The 20,420-nt window shown below is 44.7% G+C and overlaps 1 protein-coding gene across 1 annotated transcript in view; it reads right to left on the bottom strand.

The window, feature by feature from the left end:
• KCNK9 (potassium two pore domain channel subfamily K member 9) overlaps window positions 1–19,320 on the bottom strand; it is an 87,941-nt gene extending 68,621 nt beyond the window's left edge. Inside the window, exon 1 of the mRNA XM_002190763.6 lies at window positions 18,732–19,320. Coding sequence (XP_002190799.3) covers window positions 18,732–19,314 — 583 coding nt within the window. The 5' untranslated portion in view covers window positions 19,315–19,320. The remainder of the gene's footprint in view (window positions 1–18,731) is intronic.
• Between the last annotated feature and the right edge of the window lie 1,100 nt (window positions 19,321–20,420).

The raw sequence follows: 20,420 nt of genomic DNA on the forward strand, positions 1-20,420 counted from the left end.
TTCATGGCCACACAACCCTGTCCCATCTTCCCCAGTTCTCTTTCTCATCACCCACTTTCCCATCTGCAATGTCATTTGTGCCAGCTGTGACTACAATTTTTTGGTTTCTTCAAAACATGTCTCCAGGCATTTTTCCTCACAGCATCTTGGATGCAAAACATGTCCCTGAACTAACCCACAAGCCCAGTATCTTTCTTGGGATAAATTCTTCATCTGATCAGCGATGGTGGCAACTAAGAGCAATTAGCAGAATATAACTGTTATTATTTTCCTCTCCCTTCATCCTACTACTTGTTACACTCATTTGTGACCTGTCTCAAAGTAACAAGTTTTTCTAAAGCATAGACTTACTCCTGTGTTTTACAGGTATTCATCAAGTGAAAATCAATGTGAATTGGTACCTCATGAGTCAGCAGGCAGAAAGAGCAGTTTCAATGTCTACGTACAAGAGACAGCAGCTTTCATTAATACTCCACAAGCTGACTTACTTCCTCAGGTGTAACAGAAGACAAAAATCTTCCCAGGAATGTTTGTGTGACAAATAGCTGAAGAAGTGGATTACCAAAGGATTAGGGGTTACTAGTACCTGACTCCTTTTTTTATAAACTGTCCTGAAAGACATGTTTTTCTCATGTTCTTCAATGACTTCACACTCCAACCAATGTGTTTTCTAAACCCATATTTGGCAGGTATGAGGTTCCTCGGCTTGGAAAGCAGCCTCCTAAGTGCAAGAGCTACTTTTGAAAATGGAGCTTTAGTTCTGTGGTCTTCTAGACACTTTTTTGAAATTACTCTGTATTTCATGCTGGTAGGGAGCCCAGTGCAGCAGGGCTTGAATCCAAGGACAGGACCAATCATCATGACTGGCTCTCAGTTCCAATGAGTGGCAAATCAGAAGAAAACTGACATCAAATCCAATTGCACATATAGCTGTGCTACTGTCACTGCCAAGTGGTGAGGCACATGATTCAGCACGTAGAAGTTCACCTTCTTCCCAGGTGGGTCTTACAGTCTGTGCTGAATGTGAACCACACCAGCAGCAGCCCACTTCAGAGGGCTACATCTAGCAGAGGAATGGCTGCAGCATGTTGAGATTTTGGAGTGCAGATGCACTCTGGACCTGGAAGGCTTTAGAAGAGAGCACACAGACACAAAGGACATGGTTGCATGTAAGGTGGGGGTGCCTGCACTGAGTTCCCCATATCAGTGGCTCCCAAACTTTTTGAAGGAACCATCAGTGATGCCAGATTTGGTGTGACTGTCTCACCTCTCCCAACCCATGCTTAACTCCAGTCCATTGGACCACTGCTTCCCTACCCTTTCCTGAAATACTGTGTTGAAGGGGTCTCACAGCTTGAGCTCGGATGAAACGAGTGGTGGGTGAGAAAGAGGTGGCACTACACACATAGCAGGGTGACAGCTTCTGCCCTGACACACCCTGCCATTACTGCTGTCATGGTCATGGCCACCAGCCATGTTGCCCCCATGCAGCAGCTGGTCCCTGACTCCAATTCCTGTTGCACTAAGACCAAAAGAGAACCAGCAGCCAAAACTGCACCACCTCCATATCCCAAGTGCTGTCATCTCTCTGCCAGGCCCTTGTGCCCAACACAGCCCCCAGACACCTGGAGGCCTGAGCCTTGTGACTGTGCTCAGCTCCAGTCCTCCCAAATCCAAGCCAAGTCCATGTACACTATCCATGACTACCTCCTCACTCCCAAACTTAGGAAACATTCTCAACCAATTTTCCCAAATGAGTATCTTGCAGTCTCAGTGAAGTGGCATCTTCTAACAAAAATACTTCATCCCTAGACCTCCATCCAGCTCTGAAAAGCATCTATGAAAAGCAGCAACTGATTTAATGTACTGTTGTCCAGCTGGATATATAGAGCAGGTTGATCTTGGCACATGATTTTTCCCCTTGCTAGGACACATGTTTCAGATTGGCAAGTGAACTCAGTCACCAGCCCATTCTCCCTGGCCCCTGCTTTGTTTTTTCTTTATTTTAATCCTCTGCTTCAGTACAACAAAGGAAGAGAGTGAAAATTTTCCACTACCCCAGTGTCTGGTTCTGAGCTTGAAGTCTTCACAGTGACATGAAGATTGGAGGATGCTTTGCAGCTGAACAGAGACCTCTGTTCAAGCAAAGGTTGGTCCTTCATTAGATCAGCCCACGGGTGAAATGAAAGTGTGGTGACATTAGTGAACACCCTACTAGAAGCAAAGAAAAGACTGCAGACCCACAGATGAGTCACAAAATCTGTCTGTTCCAGTGCTCTAATTACATTGCTCATCCAAGAAAAGCCTCTTTTGGAGCCATTAGGTCAGAATCTGTTCTCCCCTAGCTGTAAATCCCTCATAACTCGGTGAAGTCAATCGATTTGTATTGGTGTAAGCAAAATCAAGCACAGCGCACTTGCACAGCCTTTGATCTTTCTGTCTCCCTCTCTGAACACAAGCCCATAGAATGCCATTAAAGAGACAAGAAACCCAGGCCCCTGGGTCTTGTGCATGCTGCAGGCACTCTGAGCAGTGAGATCAACATCAAGCACTGCAGGGAGCTGGAACAGAAGGCAGAGGAGAGACAAGAACCCTCTGTATCCCCTTCAGGGTGAAAGGCTGTGAACCTCCCTGAGGGCCTATAGACACTTGTTCAAGGGTTGGAGCACATCACATTAAAAGAAAATAAATTATATATCCATCTATCAATCTGTATTTCAAGTAATGTTATCTTTCTAGAGGAAAAGCAAACACAGGGAGGCACAGCTCCTGTGGCTCTCCAGCACACTCAGCACATCTTTGCTGATGCATGGCACTAAAACTCCAGAAGACCAAAGACCACCAAAACCAAACATTTCTTTTTCAGGAAATCACCTGAGTGTAGGATTCCAAGCAATGGTCCATTTTGTCCTAATAGTTGTTTCCAGCTTCTTCTTCTTCTTCAAAGTCTCTACCAATGTCCTGTGCAGGAAATCTTGCCAGCCCCTCCTTGCCAAAGAGCTCTGCACTGTGAATGGAAGCAAAAGTCACCATCCAAAAGACACAGGATGTTCCCTCAATATTCAGTGTATTAGACAGGCAACCAAAGAATGACACTGGGTCACAGGAGCATTTCCTCCTGTTAAATCTCACACAGCTTCTACTGAGATGTGCTCTTCTGGTTAGGAAGAGCATCAACCACCTGCTTAGTCTGCAGGCTCCACTCTTGCTTCCTGGATAAATAAGAGTACCAAGTTCTCAAGGGAACAGGAGGAGAGGGAATGCTAACAGCAGCTTGGCTTGAAGGAATTCAATAGGGAAGCCCACAAGAATAGCTTAAATACTACTGATTGTTTTGGAAGACATGAAAAGCAAAGGAAGGCCGTGAGGCAAAGGCTGGAAAGCACTAGGATAATTCTCTCTCTCGGACTCCCTCCAAGCAGAAGAGCAGCTAAGGAAGACAAAGCTTTTAGAATTAAGAAAGCTGAAATGCTGTCCCCTCCTCTTGGACATCCTGAAGCTAACATTAGTTCTCACAAAGTAATTTCTTTAAGTTAGTGGAAATGACCCAAAAAAAGGAGTTTTCAAGGAGTTTTTTTCTATTAACATTGTAAAACCAATTAATATATATTGATTTTGTATATATATTTACATGTCTTTGACTATTTTAATGCTCTTTTGGGTTCAAGGGGAAAATATTTTCTGATTTAACACAAATTTCTTCCAGGCATTCTATTCCAGGCCTTTCCTTCAATACACCATCTCCAAGTTCTGAAATTAGGTTCCCTGGCTTCTACATTTTCCACAGCACTGAAATGTGCACAGTATGATGCAGACAAAGACAGCGATATCTGTAATGGCTAATATGGAACTGTATTGATTTTGTTGGTTATATGATCTTTGTTTACTTTTTTAAGCCCTGTTTGAGAACATTTTCTATTCCTTTCGGGCTACTGACATATTTTCCATTTGCTACAGGAGCTAATATCGATGCTCCACCATGTGTGTGTAAATTTGTTGGGTGAGTAGGAGGAGATGCTTCCTTCAAAATACAGGCTCTCCAGACCACATTCTGCACACATTTATCTTCATTTAAAGTCAACAAATACACCAAAACAACCAAGTTTTGCAGGGTTTACAGAGAAAAACTGATTGGAATCTGTTCCAGTCTGTCAGGATCCACCATTTTTTGTCTGTTGGGAAAGCTGTGGGTGTTCTCTCCCACTCTCTGTTGTTGGAAGGGGGTGGGAACACAATACCACATGAGAATAAAAAAGCAGCTTTACGGTGAACTGATATATGAACAGGAATTAACAGGGTGGTGGGAAGGGGATGAATCAGCCAGTCCCAGGGAAGACAAAGAAATTTTTCAGACACTACCCTGGATCTCACCCACTCAGACACAGCATCTTTTCTTGGCCCCTGTGATACATCACTTCTTCCTCTCACAAAAACCCAATTTTGCAGGATCAAGAAAACCTATGAAAATGGCCCTGCTAGGAGCAAATCAACTGATCCTACACCCACCCAGTGGTGCACAGTCAGTCCATGAGTGCCAAGTCAGCCCAAGACATCCAGAATGCTTCTGTGTAAATGAAGTTCAGCCCAGTGCTGAAGTCTAGAAAATATGGAACCCAACAAAAGTTTGGGCATCTGCACTTCCAGAACTAGGAAAGCATTCATTCCAAGCTGTGGAAGATAGAAGAAATACGTGGTCATTATCTCTGAGGTTATCTCAACAGCAGGTATCTATGCCACTCTTATGGTAAAAGACCCAGACTTGAAGGCCAAGGAGGGGGAAACAGATTTTGAAATGCAAAAATGGAGGCTGTACAAAGGCTTAGAGGGTTCTTCTGGGGGAAAAAAAGTGCATTTGGGCTGAAATCTGTGTGGTAAATTATCTGTTCTCCCCCTGGTGAAGGCAAGTAATTCCTCTCACTTTAATGGACAATTTTATGGCTGCTAATAACATTTGTAGCTTAGATAATGACAAGGATAATCAAATCTCATGCTTGAGGGCATAAACTGATTGCTGCGGGGGTTAGCAACAAAATCGCCATTGCCATATATTGCACAGGTGTATTATGGGATAGATTTCCTTCCTCCAAAGTAGAAAGGCATTGGTGTCTGCCAAGATAACAGATTGGATGATTGTCTGTGCCATGGAAATTTCTAGTTTGTATGCATGGGATTTAGGGAAAGAGGAGGAACCTCTTTGTTTCAGCATTACAGAATATTCAACCCAAAATGCCAAGTGAGCAGGGGCTGCAAGATGAATATTGATGCCTTTTCTAGCAGAACAGCTCTCTTAAAGCCAAATTCAGCCTTGACCATCACAAAGTCCACTGTCAGGCCATAAACGTCGCTGTACATTCAGCACAGCATTTAGAAACATCCATTGAGTGCATAATCCCAGAAGCTGAGGGTTGGGAAAAACCTCAATAAACCATTTGACCTGTTGCAGGATGCTCAGATCCTCAGTCCATCACTTAGGGGTTACTCAACTCAGCAGGCAGCTCCTGGAGGGAACACACAGCTGGAAGGACCTCAAAAGGTAACTGAGCCCTTTCAAAACTGAGGCAGGCTGAAGTATACCAAACCCGTGTGTTTTGGACAATTGTTTAACCACTTCTGACAAATATCCCACTACTGGCACTCAGGGAGTTCCTTACAGATCATGTTACAGCTGTTTTCACAGCTGAGGATCAATCTGGGTATGTATGCAGAAAAAAATTATCAATGTCCTCTTTACAACAACCTTTCCCATGTTTGAAGCTGTTATTATTCCCCTCCTTCATGTATTTCTTATAGGCTAAACAATCTCTGTCCACTTCACACTAAATACAGGTTAATTTTTCTTCCAGCATTTTAATTTTTCTCATCCTTCCTTAAAATACTGTGTGCCCAAAATTGGACTCAGTTTCCAGGCTGAAGCCTTACCACTTTATCAGCATGATGTTGTATTATTTGCATCTAGTCAGTTTATATTTTATTTTTTTTATGTGTCTTTGATATTTTCTTCTTCGGTGTAATTCTGTGCACTTGACTTTATTGAATTTCATCATATTGATTCCAGACCATTTCTCCAATCTAAAAATCATTTTGTATTCTGCTCCTTCCCTTGCAGTGCTGGCCACGCCTCACAATTAATGTGTGTACTCTCTGTTCTACCAGACAAGCCATTAATGGGAAACTTGAACAGTACCAGCCACAGGACAGACCCCTGTATGACTGCATATGTTATGTCCATCCAATCTGACAGAAAAACAGTGATAAATATTTCTGCATTTTTATCCTATTGTGAAATTATCTGGTGGCAGATTTAGCAGATCTGTGGGTTTGTATTTTCTGCCCCATTTACACCTGCATAGCGTATGTGTTTTTCACACATGTGATAAGCCCAGTTACTGCCCAGCCTCTGGTCCACCATGTGTGTCCATCCAGATTTTGCACCCACCTTGCAGCTCAACCCAGTCTAGGATTTTCTACTGCAGTTATGAGAACCTAGTGTTATTATCATACCACATATGTAATAAATGTCACAAACAACTGGTTCCCCCTCCATCAGCTATCAGCTGAAATAAAAACAACCCAGAGAAGTCCAGTGTGAGTTACTCGAGAAAAACTTGGGGTTGTTCCAGCTTGTCCCTTGTTATCCCCTAGGTACTTTCATACTGATTAACAGCTTGGTCAAATATCTTTCTGAAGATCAAATTTAGGCTGACTGAGCATTAACTGCCCATGTTCTCTCCTGTCCCTTTTTTAAAGATAGGCAGCATGTTTGCTTTTCCCTGCAACAGCCACTGGTAGGGCTGTTCAAACAGCAGCCATAAAAAGCTGGTGACACTGCTAACACTGAGCAGTTGCTTTTAGAAAAGAGGTTTGATTCTTATCCTGATATTCAGCTGGAGACAGAATTGTAGAATGCACTGATAGTCCCTCAGGGAAGCCCAAACCTTCAAAAAAAAAAAAAAAAAAAAAGACAAGATAAACGTAGAAAGATCCCAAGCAAGATCCAAGGCAAACTTCAAACAGCCTGTGTGTGTAGGGAACCATTAAAAATGCAGGACAAGGAGGCCAGTCCATACCTTGCCGCAAGGCAGGACAGAATGCAAGGGTCATTCCTGACAGATGCTTGTCCATCCTGTTCTGCAAGACCTAGCAAAGAAGAGCCCAGGGCAACCCCATCAACACATTTCTGTTTCACAAATATCACTGCTAGAAAGGTCTTTTTTGTCTGTCGCCACTGTAATGCTTCCTCGCTGTTAATATTTCTCCTTATTCACTGTGCCACACTCAAGGTCTTCAGGAACAGACTTGGAGTTTTGATCAGATTTGAAATGCTCCACAGGCTAGATTCTTGTCAAAGAGACCACGGAAATAATTTTTAACTCCTCAACACCCCACATGCAGTCAGGTTCTGTCTCGCTATCCAGTTCAGGACCACACATGCCCAAGAGCCACCAACTTTCACCATGACAGCTATTGCTGGATACTCAGAGCCAAGCTTGCATCCCATGCCTCCTCCTCTTCAATACCACCAGCCTTTACTGTGTGTGATCCATCTTGGGAAAATTAAAACCTCCTCAAACCTTTAAAAACAAATCTGTGTTACACCAAAATGCCAGCAGCATACCAACATCATAAGGATACTGATTTCAAACATCAGACAGCAACAGCAATGAAGCAAGTCTGAGACTTTATAAAAATTGTCTCTGGTGCCAGTCCAGCAAGTCAAACCAGACCTGAATGCAACCCACACAGCATAAAGTATTACAAGTACAGGAGTGGTACAAGACCTTCTGAAAGAAGATATAAAAGGGGGTGGATATCTGGGGAGAAAAGAAAAAGTAAGCCGTTCTAAATAGTACCTAGTGCTTTTCAGTCATAAAAGTAAACCTCTTAGATGGGCAGTACAGTCAGTAACTGACTTGTAGCACTGCTAATTTGCCTGTGTTAGCCTACATCTCTAGGTATCAGCTCATGCTCTTTCCTCTGACTGCCAGAGTGCACTCATTAAGGCAAACACATTGCTGCTGAAGTACTAATTCTTTTCAAAAGTGCCCTTTAAGTAACAGGCGTTTTACTACTAGGCAGGATGTGTTTTAAGAGATTAAGCCTTTGTTGCCAAAAGACTGGATAATAATTTATTGTTTGTCAGAGAAAAATACCAGAAGTGAATGAAAAAGCTGATAGGGCATCAGTACAGATTGAACAGCAAGCACCTCCTTCCTCTTCTTGGGATCTTCATTCCCACATGCAACAGCAAAACAGGGGAGAAACTCCAAAGTAGACAGGTTGGGAAGATCATTGAATTATCAACATATCACTTGAAATGTCAACTGAAGAGTTCAGGTCAAATCACTGGGATTTCCTGGTGCTTCCAATGGCACAGATCCAGTGTTGCTGTTTTAACTATCAGTTGCCTAGAACCAACCCTATGTTATTTCTAACACTTTTAAGTAGTACTGAAATAAAATGAAGAGAAGAGAAGAGAAGAGAAAGAGAAGAGAAGAGAAGAGAAGAGAAGAGAAGAGAAGAGAAGAGAAGAGAAGAGAAGAGAAGAGAAGAGAAGAGAAGAGAAGAGAAGAGAAGAGAAGAGAAGAGAAGAGAAGAGAAGAGAAGAGAAGAGAAGAGAAGAGAAGAGAAGAGAAGAGAAGAGAAGAGAAGAGAAGAGAAGAGAAGAGACCCCACACAAACCAAAGAAAAAAGACATATTTGGTGTCCACAAGCAAACAAAGAGTAGATCAGGAACTTTTGTAGAAGACATATCAAACTCATGGTGGGTGGATAACTTTAAATGTTGGAAAAGACTTTCACTCCCCAAATATTGGTCTCCAGACTACCACATCCCAAAATATAGGGTTTTTTTCCTCTTTGGCAGTCTTTTTTTTGGCTTTTTTTTTTTTTTGAAAGCTTAGTATATGTGATGATCCTGAATAATGCTGAAAGAGCATCCTTTTACTGTTCTAGTTCTCAGCAGAAAATACAATATGTTTTGTTCTGTAAGGAACTCTTCTAAAATTCATGGTTTACTCTGGAAGCCCAAGAAGTCCCCAAAGGCCAGAAAAAAATGTGAGCAAGCATTGAGACTTCAAATCACCTCTACAAGTATGAGATATTTTTCTGATGCAAGATTGTAATGGAGAGTTCAATCATCTTCATTTCATGAACTGTTTTTAAATACTCTTGATGCAGTATCTTACATGACACAGCCTGCATGCAGAGCCTTATGGTCAGGGCTCCACGTCCTTCTTGGTGCTGGAATTCATTTTACTGCAGTACAGTATTTTGTATGTATCCAACGCCAAGTTAAGTTAAATTAAGCACCAAACTGCAGATTTTTTAGAAATTATTACTGCTGCAAACACTGTTTGCACAAAGTGAAGTCAGTCTTGTTTCACCATAACATTTCAAACTACTAACAACTAACAGCAACTGTTCATTAGTTCAAGTAGTGGAGATATATACCTTTGAAACAGGAATATTTGACACCTTTTCCTACTGTGCTTGGTCCTGAGAAGGTCCTTATGAATGTGAAATGCAGCAGTGACAAATCAACACTCAAGTAGTTTAGGCTGTTACAACATTTAATTTCTGACACAGTTCCCATAGCCTGTGTTGGTTTAAACATAGGAGGAGGTCATCCTCTCCAGAGGACATCAAAAGAAAAGAGGGTGGAAGAAATAAAATATTCTATCTCCACCCAAAACACCCTGCAATGAGTTAATGGTAGCTGAAATTGCTGACATTGCCAATTGCCTTGGGAGTGGATCTCTTTATTTCTACCTTCCCTTCAATATGTCAAGAATATCCCTAAATTGGGATTCTATGAGCATTTCCTCAGAGCTAATCTCCTGCACTACACAATTAGAGAGAGCTGCAGCAGATTTCATTCATCAATCTGTGCCCTCAAGCTCTCTGTGAATTTTTTCTGCCTGAGAAGGAAGGTCCTCTTCTATGATGGGAAAGCAAGGAGACAATCAGCTTCCCATCAGACACATTTTAACCTCACTTCTTGCCTTGCTTTTCTCTGAAGCTCTTTTTTCTTTCTGGTGCAGGGAATTGAAAGGACAAAGCAGTTTGCTCCCTCCTAATCATCCTAATAAGTAACAAATACATGAGCCCTTAATAGAGAGATTCCTTTCACTGGCATGCCCTAATCACCTCCATAATGAAAGCAGTTAAAGAGGATATTGAACCCTTTAACCAACTGATAACTGCCTAAGCCTCCTGTGGCAATTGGCCAGGTATTAATAAAAAAAGTCATTGCACTCCTTAAAAAGAAAAGAACTGCTAAGAAATTTCAGGGGTTCTTCCCCTGAAACAGAAAAAATATAACTGCACATTACACTTAAGGAAAAAAGAAGCATCTCAGTGGATCAGAAGATGATAGACCAGAAGAAGTTGTTAACTGTTTGGGAGTCATAAAAGTAAGGAAAACACACAAACAGCAAGAAAAGAACCACACACCAACAAAAAAAACTAGAATCAAAACATCAACATTCTTCCTCAAGGTTTCTCTTTGCTCAAGTTTGAGGTATGCAGTAGGCATGTAAGTTCAGCTTTTCACTTTCAATTAAAAATACAAGAATCAGTATAAATGTCAAGGTCAACTTCATTATTAAAAATAAGTAAATCTCTAAACTGTTTTAAAATATATTTTCCATAAGCTGGTTTGCTATAGAATGTAGCTCCTTGCATTGGAGAATTCTTGTCAAATAATGGCCTGATCCAAAACAACTGTGACTCAAAATGTTTTCTGTGTTACTTATAATAAACCTTGGATCAGGCCTTTATTTCTGGGTTTGGGGTTTTCCGTCTTCTTTTTTCCTTTTTTTTTTTTTTTGTTTTTGCCAAATATTCTTTTATAGAGGAGGTGTCCATAGACACTCTCACTTTAATCAAAGGAAGTGCTCTAGCTACAACAGCAACAATATCAATTTTAGTTGTAGCTAATTAAGTCAGAGATACTTGGTGGGTATAGGTAGCATGGTAATCTACCTAAATTCAGCAGATTCCAGGGACTATAATCCTGAGAAAATAACAAATTATAACTAATTTGCATTGCAGCAATGCCCATGGGTGAAATTGTTGAAGGAGTCCACAGCTTCATCCAAATTATCCAAAAAGAGGAGAATAGGCCTGCTACACACAGCAAAAATCTGTTGCAAGTCCACAATAACCTCTTAGTTTGACTTACAGGCATCAAGGTCCTGTTAGTTCTGCATCACCAGTAAACGTCCTTGCTAATGTCTGTTAGAAGGGAAGGGGATCTTTCATGTGACCTCTAACTATATCCAGCCAAGGACCTTCAGTAAAATCCATAGCAAGTATATACCTGATAGCCTAAAGAGCCTTTGACAGACGACATACAGTAATACCAGAGATAATTAGCCAGAATAGCACATGAACCTGCATGAAATAAAGCTCCAGGTTCTGCTATTACTGCATGTCAGAAGACCTAAGCTGCAGGAGTTTGCCAGTATCACCTTGAACTCCTTATGGATCTCTGCCTTTGGTTCATCTCCACTGTTCAATCTGGCTGTAAACTCATGCCATGTTGTCCAAAAGAGAGAGAAGTGAGCAGTTTGGCAATTAGAAATAGCTCCCAACCTGAATCTTCAGAAAGTAATTTTCTCCTCTTGTTTCTAAACTGAGGATAATTTTTACACAGAAGTGTTGTGAAGATGAATCACCTAATGTCAGTACAGCATTCTGAATATAAAGTTCTGTGCAGCTCCAGCTCAAAGCCATGAGAAAGGATTTCAGCATTTTTGGGGTTATATGCTCCAACACCGAAGGAACTGAACACCTCAGCTCACATGGCATTCGAGGAAACACAACAGCATTCTCAGCTTTCCTTCATGCCAGACCAACAACATCTGTCCCAAAACTCATGGTGCCCAACAGGGAAGCTCTCCATTAATCAGTTTTCCTTTGGTCAAGCCTCATAGTTGTGAAGCTGTCCCAAGAAAAAGCAAAATGTTTTTATTATTTTTATTTGAAGCAGGCATAAGCCCACTGCCAACAGCTAAATTTCTTTCGTTATTCTTAGTCAAAAATACCTCTTTAACTTCCAGTTCTGCCCTGTGAACCTCTGCTTGCCATCCTTTTATCAGCAGGATCATCTTCTCCTTCAGTTAACTTCTTTCCCAAAACACTTACCAACATGTCTAGTTTCTAACCTTGACTGGGGGCAAACACAGATATTTCTATTCTGACACTTGCAAGGGTCATGTGGGTTTACTGGCTAGAAAAATCATGGGTTTACTGGCTAGAAAAATCATCAATAAGCAAAAAAAGTGATCATAAAGTGGAAAAAGAATTTCAAATACCTTTGGGTTTTTTTCTCAAGAAAAAAAAGTTAACCCAAGAACTACTAGGTCTCAAAAAGTAGGGGAAAAAAGGACGATTCAGAAAATCATAGAACATATGGCTGATAAAGACTTCAAGAGGTCAGCCAGTCCATTTTCTTTCCCAAAGGCACAAGGAGATGCAACTTATTCATTCCTGGGAAATTTTTGTGTTATCTCTTTTTAAAGCAGTCTCCTTAGGCAGTCTCTACCTGCACACAACATCCTGATGGGCAGGGAAGAGTTTTCTTCATGGTTCATCTAAATCTCACTTGCTTCAGGTAAAGAAAGAAGTTTTGAGTATTTAGGAGGAAGTGAAAGAGCACCAAATCCTAAAAAACTACAAGAGACTAATTCCTCCAGTGTTTTTACATTAAAGAAATCTTCAGACACCTACACCTAGCTCAGTGGCCAGAGGTTTCTCAACATTTCCCCAAAACTGTTTTCCAACTCTTACTATTATGTTTACACTGCCAATAAGCCATACTGTGGGAAGTTACAGCTCAACATAATTCTGAGCTGTAATGTTTACTAGTTTATCAGTGATTTTTAAAAAGCTTTTGCCAAAGTGCCTCTGGCAGGAATCTGAGGTATCATTGCAAAACCAGTTTTCAAGAACTCAAGAACTTTATCCACAAAAATGAGCAAAGTAGCCTCAAAGTCTCCTTTGTTGGCAGAACACTATTCTGGATTTTTTCCTAATTTTCATCAGACAAAGAATATAGTGTGAAACAATCTTCCAGACTATTCTAGTTTTGCAGGGGAGAAAAATCCTACACACAGTCCATCTTCATGGGGTTCACTGTAGCAGACCTCCTTCTTGCTTTGGAGATACCACCAGCAGATACTCAGGTCCAGTATTCTCCACTAAAGCTTCAGGTGGCATGAATGTACTTCAATGTATCTACAAGCATTTGTCTCACCAGAAAATCTTGCCCTCTGCTTTCACCTGAATTCATTAATAATTGATTGGCTTAATCTACTCTGTGCTTGTTTGGTTTTTTAACAAGATATGACCTTCATGGTCTTGACAAGTTATGAGTGCCACAGTTAATTGACCAAAACATTTGTGTCTTTACTCTTAATCGCTTCCCTTACATGCCCTATATTCTTCCTTTCTTTTCTTCCTTTCCATGGCAGGCTGTCCATCTGCCACGATTCCCTACTCAAACCTTTTCAATGGAATGGCTCGAAATATTACCATCCATCAAAAAACAACAGCAGACTCAAAATACCAGAGGTCAGTATTAAAAGAGGAGCAATGGACAAAATAATTCACTTGTGAGAACACTTCAATCTTTTTCTAACCCAAATTAGAGACATCACTGTCCTACCAAGTTGGTGTTTTTACACACATTTTATGGAAGGGTAAAATGATGCAGAGAAAGAACACAGAGACTCAACCACTATCCCAAAATGGATTTAAGCATGTGTTTGCTTAGTTCATTAATGCAGGTTCAAACTCCCTGTCAGGACACCATCTGCCAGAAGTATGAAATGTCCTCATCTGGATGCAGACAGCTCCTGAGTGTTTGGCTACTCAGCAGCCAACCAGCTGTCAGTAGGTGGATGTTCCATTCACCATTACAGGTATTGCATGACATTCTTTTTAAAAGTATTTTATCTGAATAGTTCACTCACTGCTTATAGTAGGTTCTGAAAACAAAGGCCTAAAAGCTAGGAAAAGAGACTCATAATTCACAGCATAGACTTCCTTAATTTTGTTCCCCTTACAGTCACTTCTCAGGAAAAAATAAATTAATAAAAATTTTCAATCTGTTCGCTGTTTCAGTTCATTTTAGGGTGACACAAGCAGCTTTCAGTTCTTTACGTTCTGCACAAGCCTCCAGAAATATTGAGTGTTTACTAGAGTTTGGTGATGTTAAATCAAGTACAACTATCACCCTTTAAGGCCTAAATGATAAAGCGATATCATACCAATAACACATTTTGACAGTGCTGACACCTGCTACAGAGAAGCAGTTTAATGACCTATAGAAAAGGGCATTAAAACTTGCTAGAAATCCTACAAATAACCCTTTATTTTTGGAAGGTTGTGTTTTCATTCATAGTATCAAGCCTTTTGATGAACTCTGTGGCATATTCTACAGCATATCTTGTAAAAGACAAATAGCTGTATGAAGAACTTCATTAAACCACCGTTTTTCATCATTTTGACTGTGTGAGTGGAAATGGATAGGAATTCATACTAGCTCACCCTGAAACAAGAACAATCCTGAAATGAATGCAGCACCTGGTGAGAGCCAAGAAAAGCTTATTAGCTGGTTTTTTTAATCACCTAAAAACTTTTACACAATTCAAGCATAGCCAAAACTTTCTAGAAGCTGGAGGAGAAGAACGGGAGGGGGAAAGGATTTTCTGCTAATTGATTTTAAGAGCAGACTCATCAAGTGTTGTAGCATCTGCTGTTGTCAACTCTTCCATTGTGATGTTGGTTTAAAAGAAAAATAAAAAAGAAAAGGAAAGAAAGAAAGAACAGGAACATTGCACCTGAGGAATAGAAACACATGTTTTGCCCCAGGTTAAAAAAAAAAAAAAAAGAACACTTGTTTCCATATACTTGATTGGCTCTCACTTTTTTATTTAATGCTCAGCTTAACAAGTGAGCAACAACCCCCAACCACCCGCCAATAAAACCTAAATACCATAGAATTAGAGGAAATAAGAGACTTGACCAAATCTTGGTGCTTTGCCTCACACAGGAGATTTTCAGGTTTTCATGGTCCCTTCCAAGCAGATCTTTAATGATTCATTTCCTCGGGAAACAACAAGCTGCAGAGCTTGCCCGAGGAGGGGAGTCCGGAGTTGCGCAACAGACGGGAGCTGAACTGTCAGCAGCACAGCCCAAGGGCTCTGCTGGAGCTGTCCCTCCAGAATGATGGACTGGGGACACTGCCGGGGCTGTCCCTCCAGAATGATGGACTGGGGACATTGCTGGAGCTGTCCCTCCAGAACCACAGACTGGGGACACTGCTGGAACTGTCCCTCCAGAATGATGGACTGGGGACACTGCCGGAGTTGTCCCCCTAGAACCACAGACTGGGGACATTGCTGGAGCTGTAACTTCAGCACCAGAGCTGTCCCTTCAGCACCACGGACTGGGGACACTGCCGGTGTTGTCCCTTCAGCACCAGAGCTGTCCCTTCAGCACCACAGACTGGGGACACTGCCGGAGCTGTCCCTCCAGAATGATGGACTGGGGACACTACCAGAGCTGTCCCCCTAGAACCACAGACTGGGGACATTGCCAGAGCTGTAACTTCAGCACCAGAGCTGTCCCTTCAGCACCACGGACTGGGGACATTGCCAGAGCTGTAACTTCAGCACCAGAGCTGTCCCTTCAGCACCACAGACTGGGGACACTGCCGGAGTTGTCCTTTCAGCACCAGAGCTGTCCCTTCAGCACCACAGACTGGGGACACTGCCGGTGTTGTCCCTTCAGCACCAGAGCTGTCCCTTCAGCACCACAGACTGGGGACAGTGCCGGAGTTCAGAGCTGTCCCTTCAGCACCACAGACTGGGGACAGTGCCGGAGTTCAGAGCTGTCCCTTCAGCCCCACGTCTCAGGGGCAACGGGGCACCTGTTCCATGGTCTGGGGACACTGTTGGACCTGTCCCCGGCACTAGAAGGGAAGCGCCAGCCTCTTCCCGGCTACTGATGGGCCATAGCCAACCATAAACACCTTTGATTAAATTAAAGCCACAGTAGTTGAAATCAGCACAGCAAAGAGGTAATCGCTCCAGACATGTTGCTAGCCTGGCAGTATCACAGAGTACAATTAAGTTAGACATAAATTAGTCTGCAACCATATGCATATTGCTCGACTTTGTGGTCCGCCGATTCCTATCACTGTTTTGTCTGAAGGGATGTTTTGTGGAGATAGAGGTACCCTTCCAGATTAGGCAAGGTCTTTGTTCATTCTCTTTTAAAGGCCAGCCTGCAATGATATTTAAGACACACTTTTGCAGGAGTACGCACTGAGTACAGCAGGTTCACCAATGCACACCCCACTGTATGTGCTTCTGGAAGTCCAGAAGGTTTTAGAGGGAGAAAGACGTATATGAGAGCATACACAGAGATTTGAAAATAAATAACCAGCACAAAATATTAATATAAACATTTTAGATCACTTTCCTATACAAGAAAACATAGATAAAAACTCTTATTTTTCTAAGAACTTAAATGAAGTCGTTTTTTGAGGTTTTTTCGATCTGTGAGACAAATTAGTTTAGGATAAATGCGAAATTAAAGAAAAATCTTCCATGCTTACTTTTACAGACTAGCAGTAGATCAGATAACATCATGAAGCCACTTTAGTACTGAAGAGATGGTACAAAAAATAGAATTTCATTTGGCAAGATGCAGAGAGCAACTATTAATAAACTTTTGAAAGATGGATCAGATATCCTCTCAGAGCACAGCTTCCCAAGTGAACAATTGTTATAGAATGTCTGTAACTTTCTGCACCATTCTTTATTATCAGTCTTCCTCCCAGTGGTTCCCTGTTGCTATACACATTTTTAAATTTAAACAATTCATACATCCCAAAGCACCTCTGCCTACAGAAATGCATTTTATCCTCTGCATGCTTCCTAAAGAAATCCCAGCCCTCTGAAGAAGAAATGCTCCAACTTCCCATGCAGGTTGTACTCGTTTATGGGTACAATACCATCAAAAAGCCCTTTCTATCTGTCACCAGGAGAGCTTAAGAATGCAGCAAGTATTGCAGGCAGCCCCTAGGCAGGAGTACAGGGCACCATGAGTACACTGGCATGTGTGTGGAAGACTTGTTGTAACACAGAGGAGCACAACAGAGCAGTGTTCACTTAGCACACACAAGTGGCAAGAGACAGGCTGAGGAAGAGAGATTCAGTGGTCAAAGGAGGAAAGTTCTGACATTGTAATGAACGGCGGGAAATATAAATCATCAGCCAAAGTTGCATTCTACTTTATATTCTATAACCTGTTAATATATGCATTTGTATTAATATATCTAATAACAGAAAGGTAGAGGAAATTAACCCTTAAACATCTTATCTTTGTAAGGGCTAATAGGTTTTATACTGTCAGATGGTCTTTCAAAGGAAATTTTTTACTGTCCCAGATAGAATATAGTCAAATACAAACATAAGCAGACACTTTTCAAAGGGCAGTGGGCAGCACGTTCTGCTGAAAACTCAGTATCTTCCGGTGACCGTGTGAAAAATTCTTGTAACAATCCCTACATGGCAAAAAGACCAAGTCCTTCTGTATTAATAAGAGAGCTAATTTCATGTCCTGTTATGTATAATGCACTATCAAACAGCCACTGAGTTAGAGGGGTCTTTTCAGACCTCCACAGATATTAGAAGTTCTGGGAGAAAAACATTATTAACTGCCTTAGTAAACCCACCTTAAAGAACACAAAACCAGCATGAGTAAACCTGCTCATCCAGCCAAAGCCAGAGTTGTAGCACAGTTCTGTGTGCACTCCACAGCCTCTAATCACCGTGATATTTATTTTTATGGCAGAAAAGCAAACTTTGTGACAAATTCTCGCCTTTAGCTGCGGGAAGCAGGGAAGTACAAAATGACAGCCTGTGGCTGTGTCCACTGACTGCCCCTTAACTGTCCTGGGAAGCAGCACATCTGGGAAGCTGGGCAGCATGGATGTGACAGCGGGCATAATTTTGCCTGTCAGACTACGTGCCCACAAAGGGGAAATGCAGACTGTGACCTGTTGTCACATCAGATGCTCCAGTTGCAATAAAAACTCCAGGAACACATTGTCACTGCCCAGGGTTTGAGCACAGCTGTAGGAACCACCACCACTGCCCTTGCCAACTCCAAAACAAAGTTTGCAAAAGCAGGTCTATCCATGCCTGGCTACATTAAGGGCTTTCCCAGCTGATCTAGTTCCCATGCCCTCATCATTTTCATTCTCCTCCAGATGCTTTTTGCCTAAGCTTTCCCTGTGTCTCTTAAGGTGGAAGAAGGAGTGCAACAACAGGGCCTTCTTCCTGAGGGGAACCCCAGGAGTCTCACTCTGCCTCTTCCCTCTTCCTCCCTCTTCCTCTCCATGCAAGCCACAGCACCATGGTAGCCACCTGGCCAGTGCCAATGCCCCTAGCCAAACCAGCCCCACTCTTCTCCAGTCACACACAAGAGACGGAGAATCCATCTCCAGGAGAAGAGGTGCAGGACACGATCAAGTCCAACAAGTGCCCAAGAAGAGCATTAAATTACGTAAAACGGGAGGGAAGAAAGACTCGTCCAGCACAGACACCTTTGCATGCTACAGCCTCCCTGCCCCTCTCCCTTTTTTCCAGCCCGGGAAGTTTCTGCCCCGGCCCCAGCCCTGGCCCCACAGGGCCTCCCCGAGGGGAGTCACTCACCGATGGTCGTGATGACCGTGATGGCAAAGTAGAAGGAGCCGGCGAATTTCCACTGGACTCCGGCGCGGTGCGGCTCGGACTGCATGATCACCAACTCCAGCTGCCGGTAGTCCTCGCTGGTGATGTTGTACTTTCCTTTGAGCCGGATCTCCTCGGCTTTGAGTTTCTCCTCCTCCCGCATCTCGTTGTCGGACTCCAGGGCATCAAAGACGGCAGCCCCGACCAGCAGGTAGGTGAACGTGCAGATGATGAGGGACAGGGTCCGCACGTTCTGCCTCTTCATGGCCGCCAGCAAGGGGCGAGTGAGGGGACCATGTCCCCCCCTGGCCGCCCGGGGTTCCGACAGGCCGCAGCAGCTACAGCAGGGGAGCAGCTGCCGGGGGGGCCGGCGGCGCCCGCCGCCGCTGCCGCTGCTCCGGGGCAGCTTGTGCTGCGGCGGCGGTCGCTCCCCGCCCGCCTGCTCGGGCTCCTGGGAAGAAGAGAGGCACAGGAGGCTGCTGGAGCGCCGGGACCAGGTGCCCTGAAGGCGGGAAACTCTGCGCAGGACCTGCCCAAACCAAGCCGTCCCAGTGCGCAGGGCCATCCAGGGCACCCCCCGCTCCTCCCCAGCACCGAGGCCAGGGGCAGGGGGTCCCCGCCGAGGGGCCGGCGGCCCCGGCACGGAGTCCTGCGGCGGGCGGGTCCCCCCGCGAAGTTGGCGCGGCGGCGCGGGGAAGGGTCGCCCGCAGCCCGGGCGGGGCGCGGCGGGGAGGCGGAGGCCGCCGCCGTCCCAAGTTTCTTCAGGCGGAGCGGCGGGGCCGGGGGGAGCCGGGCGGCGGCAGCGCGCCCATCCGCGGAGGAGGTGCGGGGTGAGGGGAGGAGGGCTCCCGGGCTCCGGCCGTCGGGGACCCGACCCGCCCCGGCCCCGGCTGCCTGCGGGAGCGCCGGCCGGGAGGGTCGGGACGGGCTGGGCGCTCTATTCCTTCCGCCGCGGTGCGCGGAAGGCGGCGGGGAGCCGGGCAGCTGCTGCCTGTGGTGCTGCTGCTGCTGCTGCTGCTGCTGCTGCAGGTGGCCGCGGCGTGGGCAGCGGAGCGGCGTCCGGCGCGGCGAGGGCGGCGGCGGCGGTGTCAGGCGGCGGGCGCGGGGCCGGGGGCAGCATCCCCGGGCGCGCCGGGCCGCGCCGCCGCTCGGGCGGGAGGCGGGGGCGCCGGGCCGGCGGCGTGGCCCTGGCGGCGGGGAGCCGGCGCTCCGCGAGCGGGAGGAGCGGCGCGGAGCCGCCCCGGCCGGCGGGCGGGGAGGCGGCGGCGGCGGCGGCCGCGGACCGAGCACCTGCCCGGGGCAGCGGCGGGGCGGGACAGCAGCGGGCGCTGGCTCCGGCCGCGGGCTGCCGGGAGGAGAGGAGAATCGCCGGCGGCTTCCCCCGGGAGCGCGTGAGGGCAGCTCGGCCCCAGGCAGACACAAAGACGGAGGCGAGAAGAAAAATAAGACCAAAAAAAAAAAAAAAAGGAAAAAAAAAAAAGAGGGAAAAATGAAAGGGTACTTTCACGGCTGCTACCCCGGCGGTCGGGGCCGGGGCTGCTTTATTTAGGATGGTTTTAGAACAAAGCCGTTAAGAAAAAGAGCAACCGTCCTCCTCCTCCTTCTCCCGGGCTCTTGACATCATCTCGGGGAGAAGCGAGCCCGCGCCCCGCAGCCATCGCCTGCGCGTGT

Source organism: Taeniopygia guttata, chromosome 2 (genome assembly GCF_048771995.1).
Source record: "Taeniopygia guttata chromosome 2, bTaeGut7.mat, whole genome shotgun sequence".
In the NCBI taxonomy this organism is placed as follows: Eukaryota; Metazoa; Chordata; class Aves; order Passeriformes; family Estrildidae; genus Taeniopygia; species Taeniopygia guttata.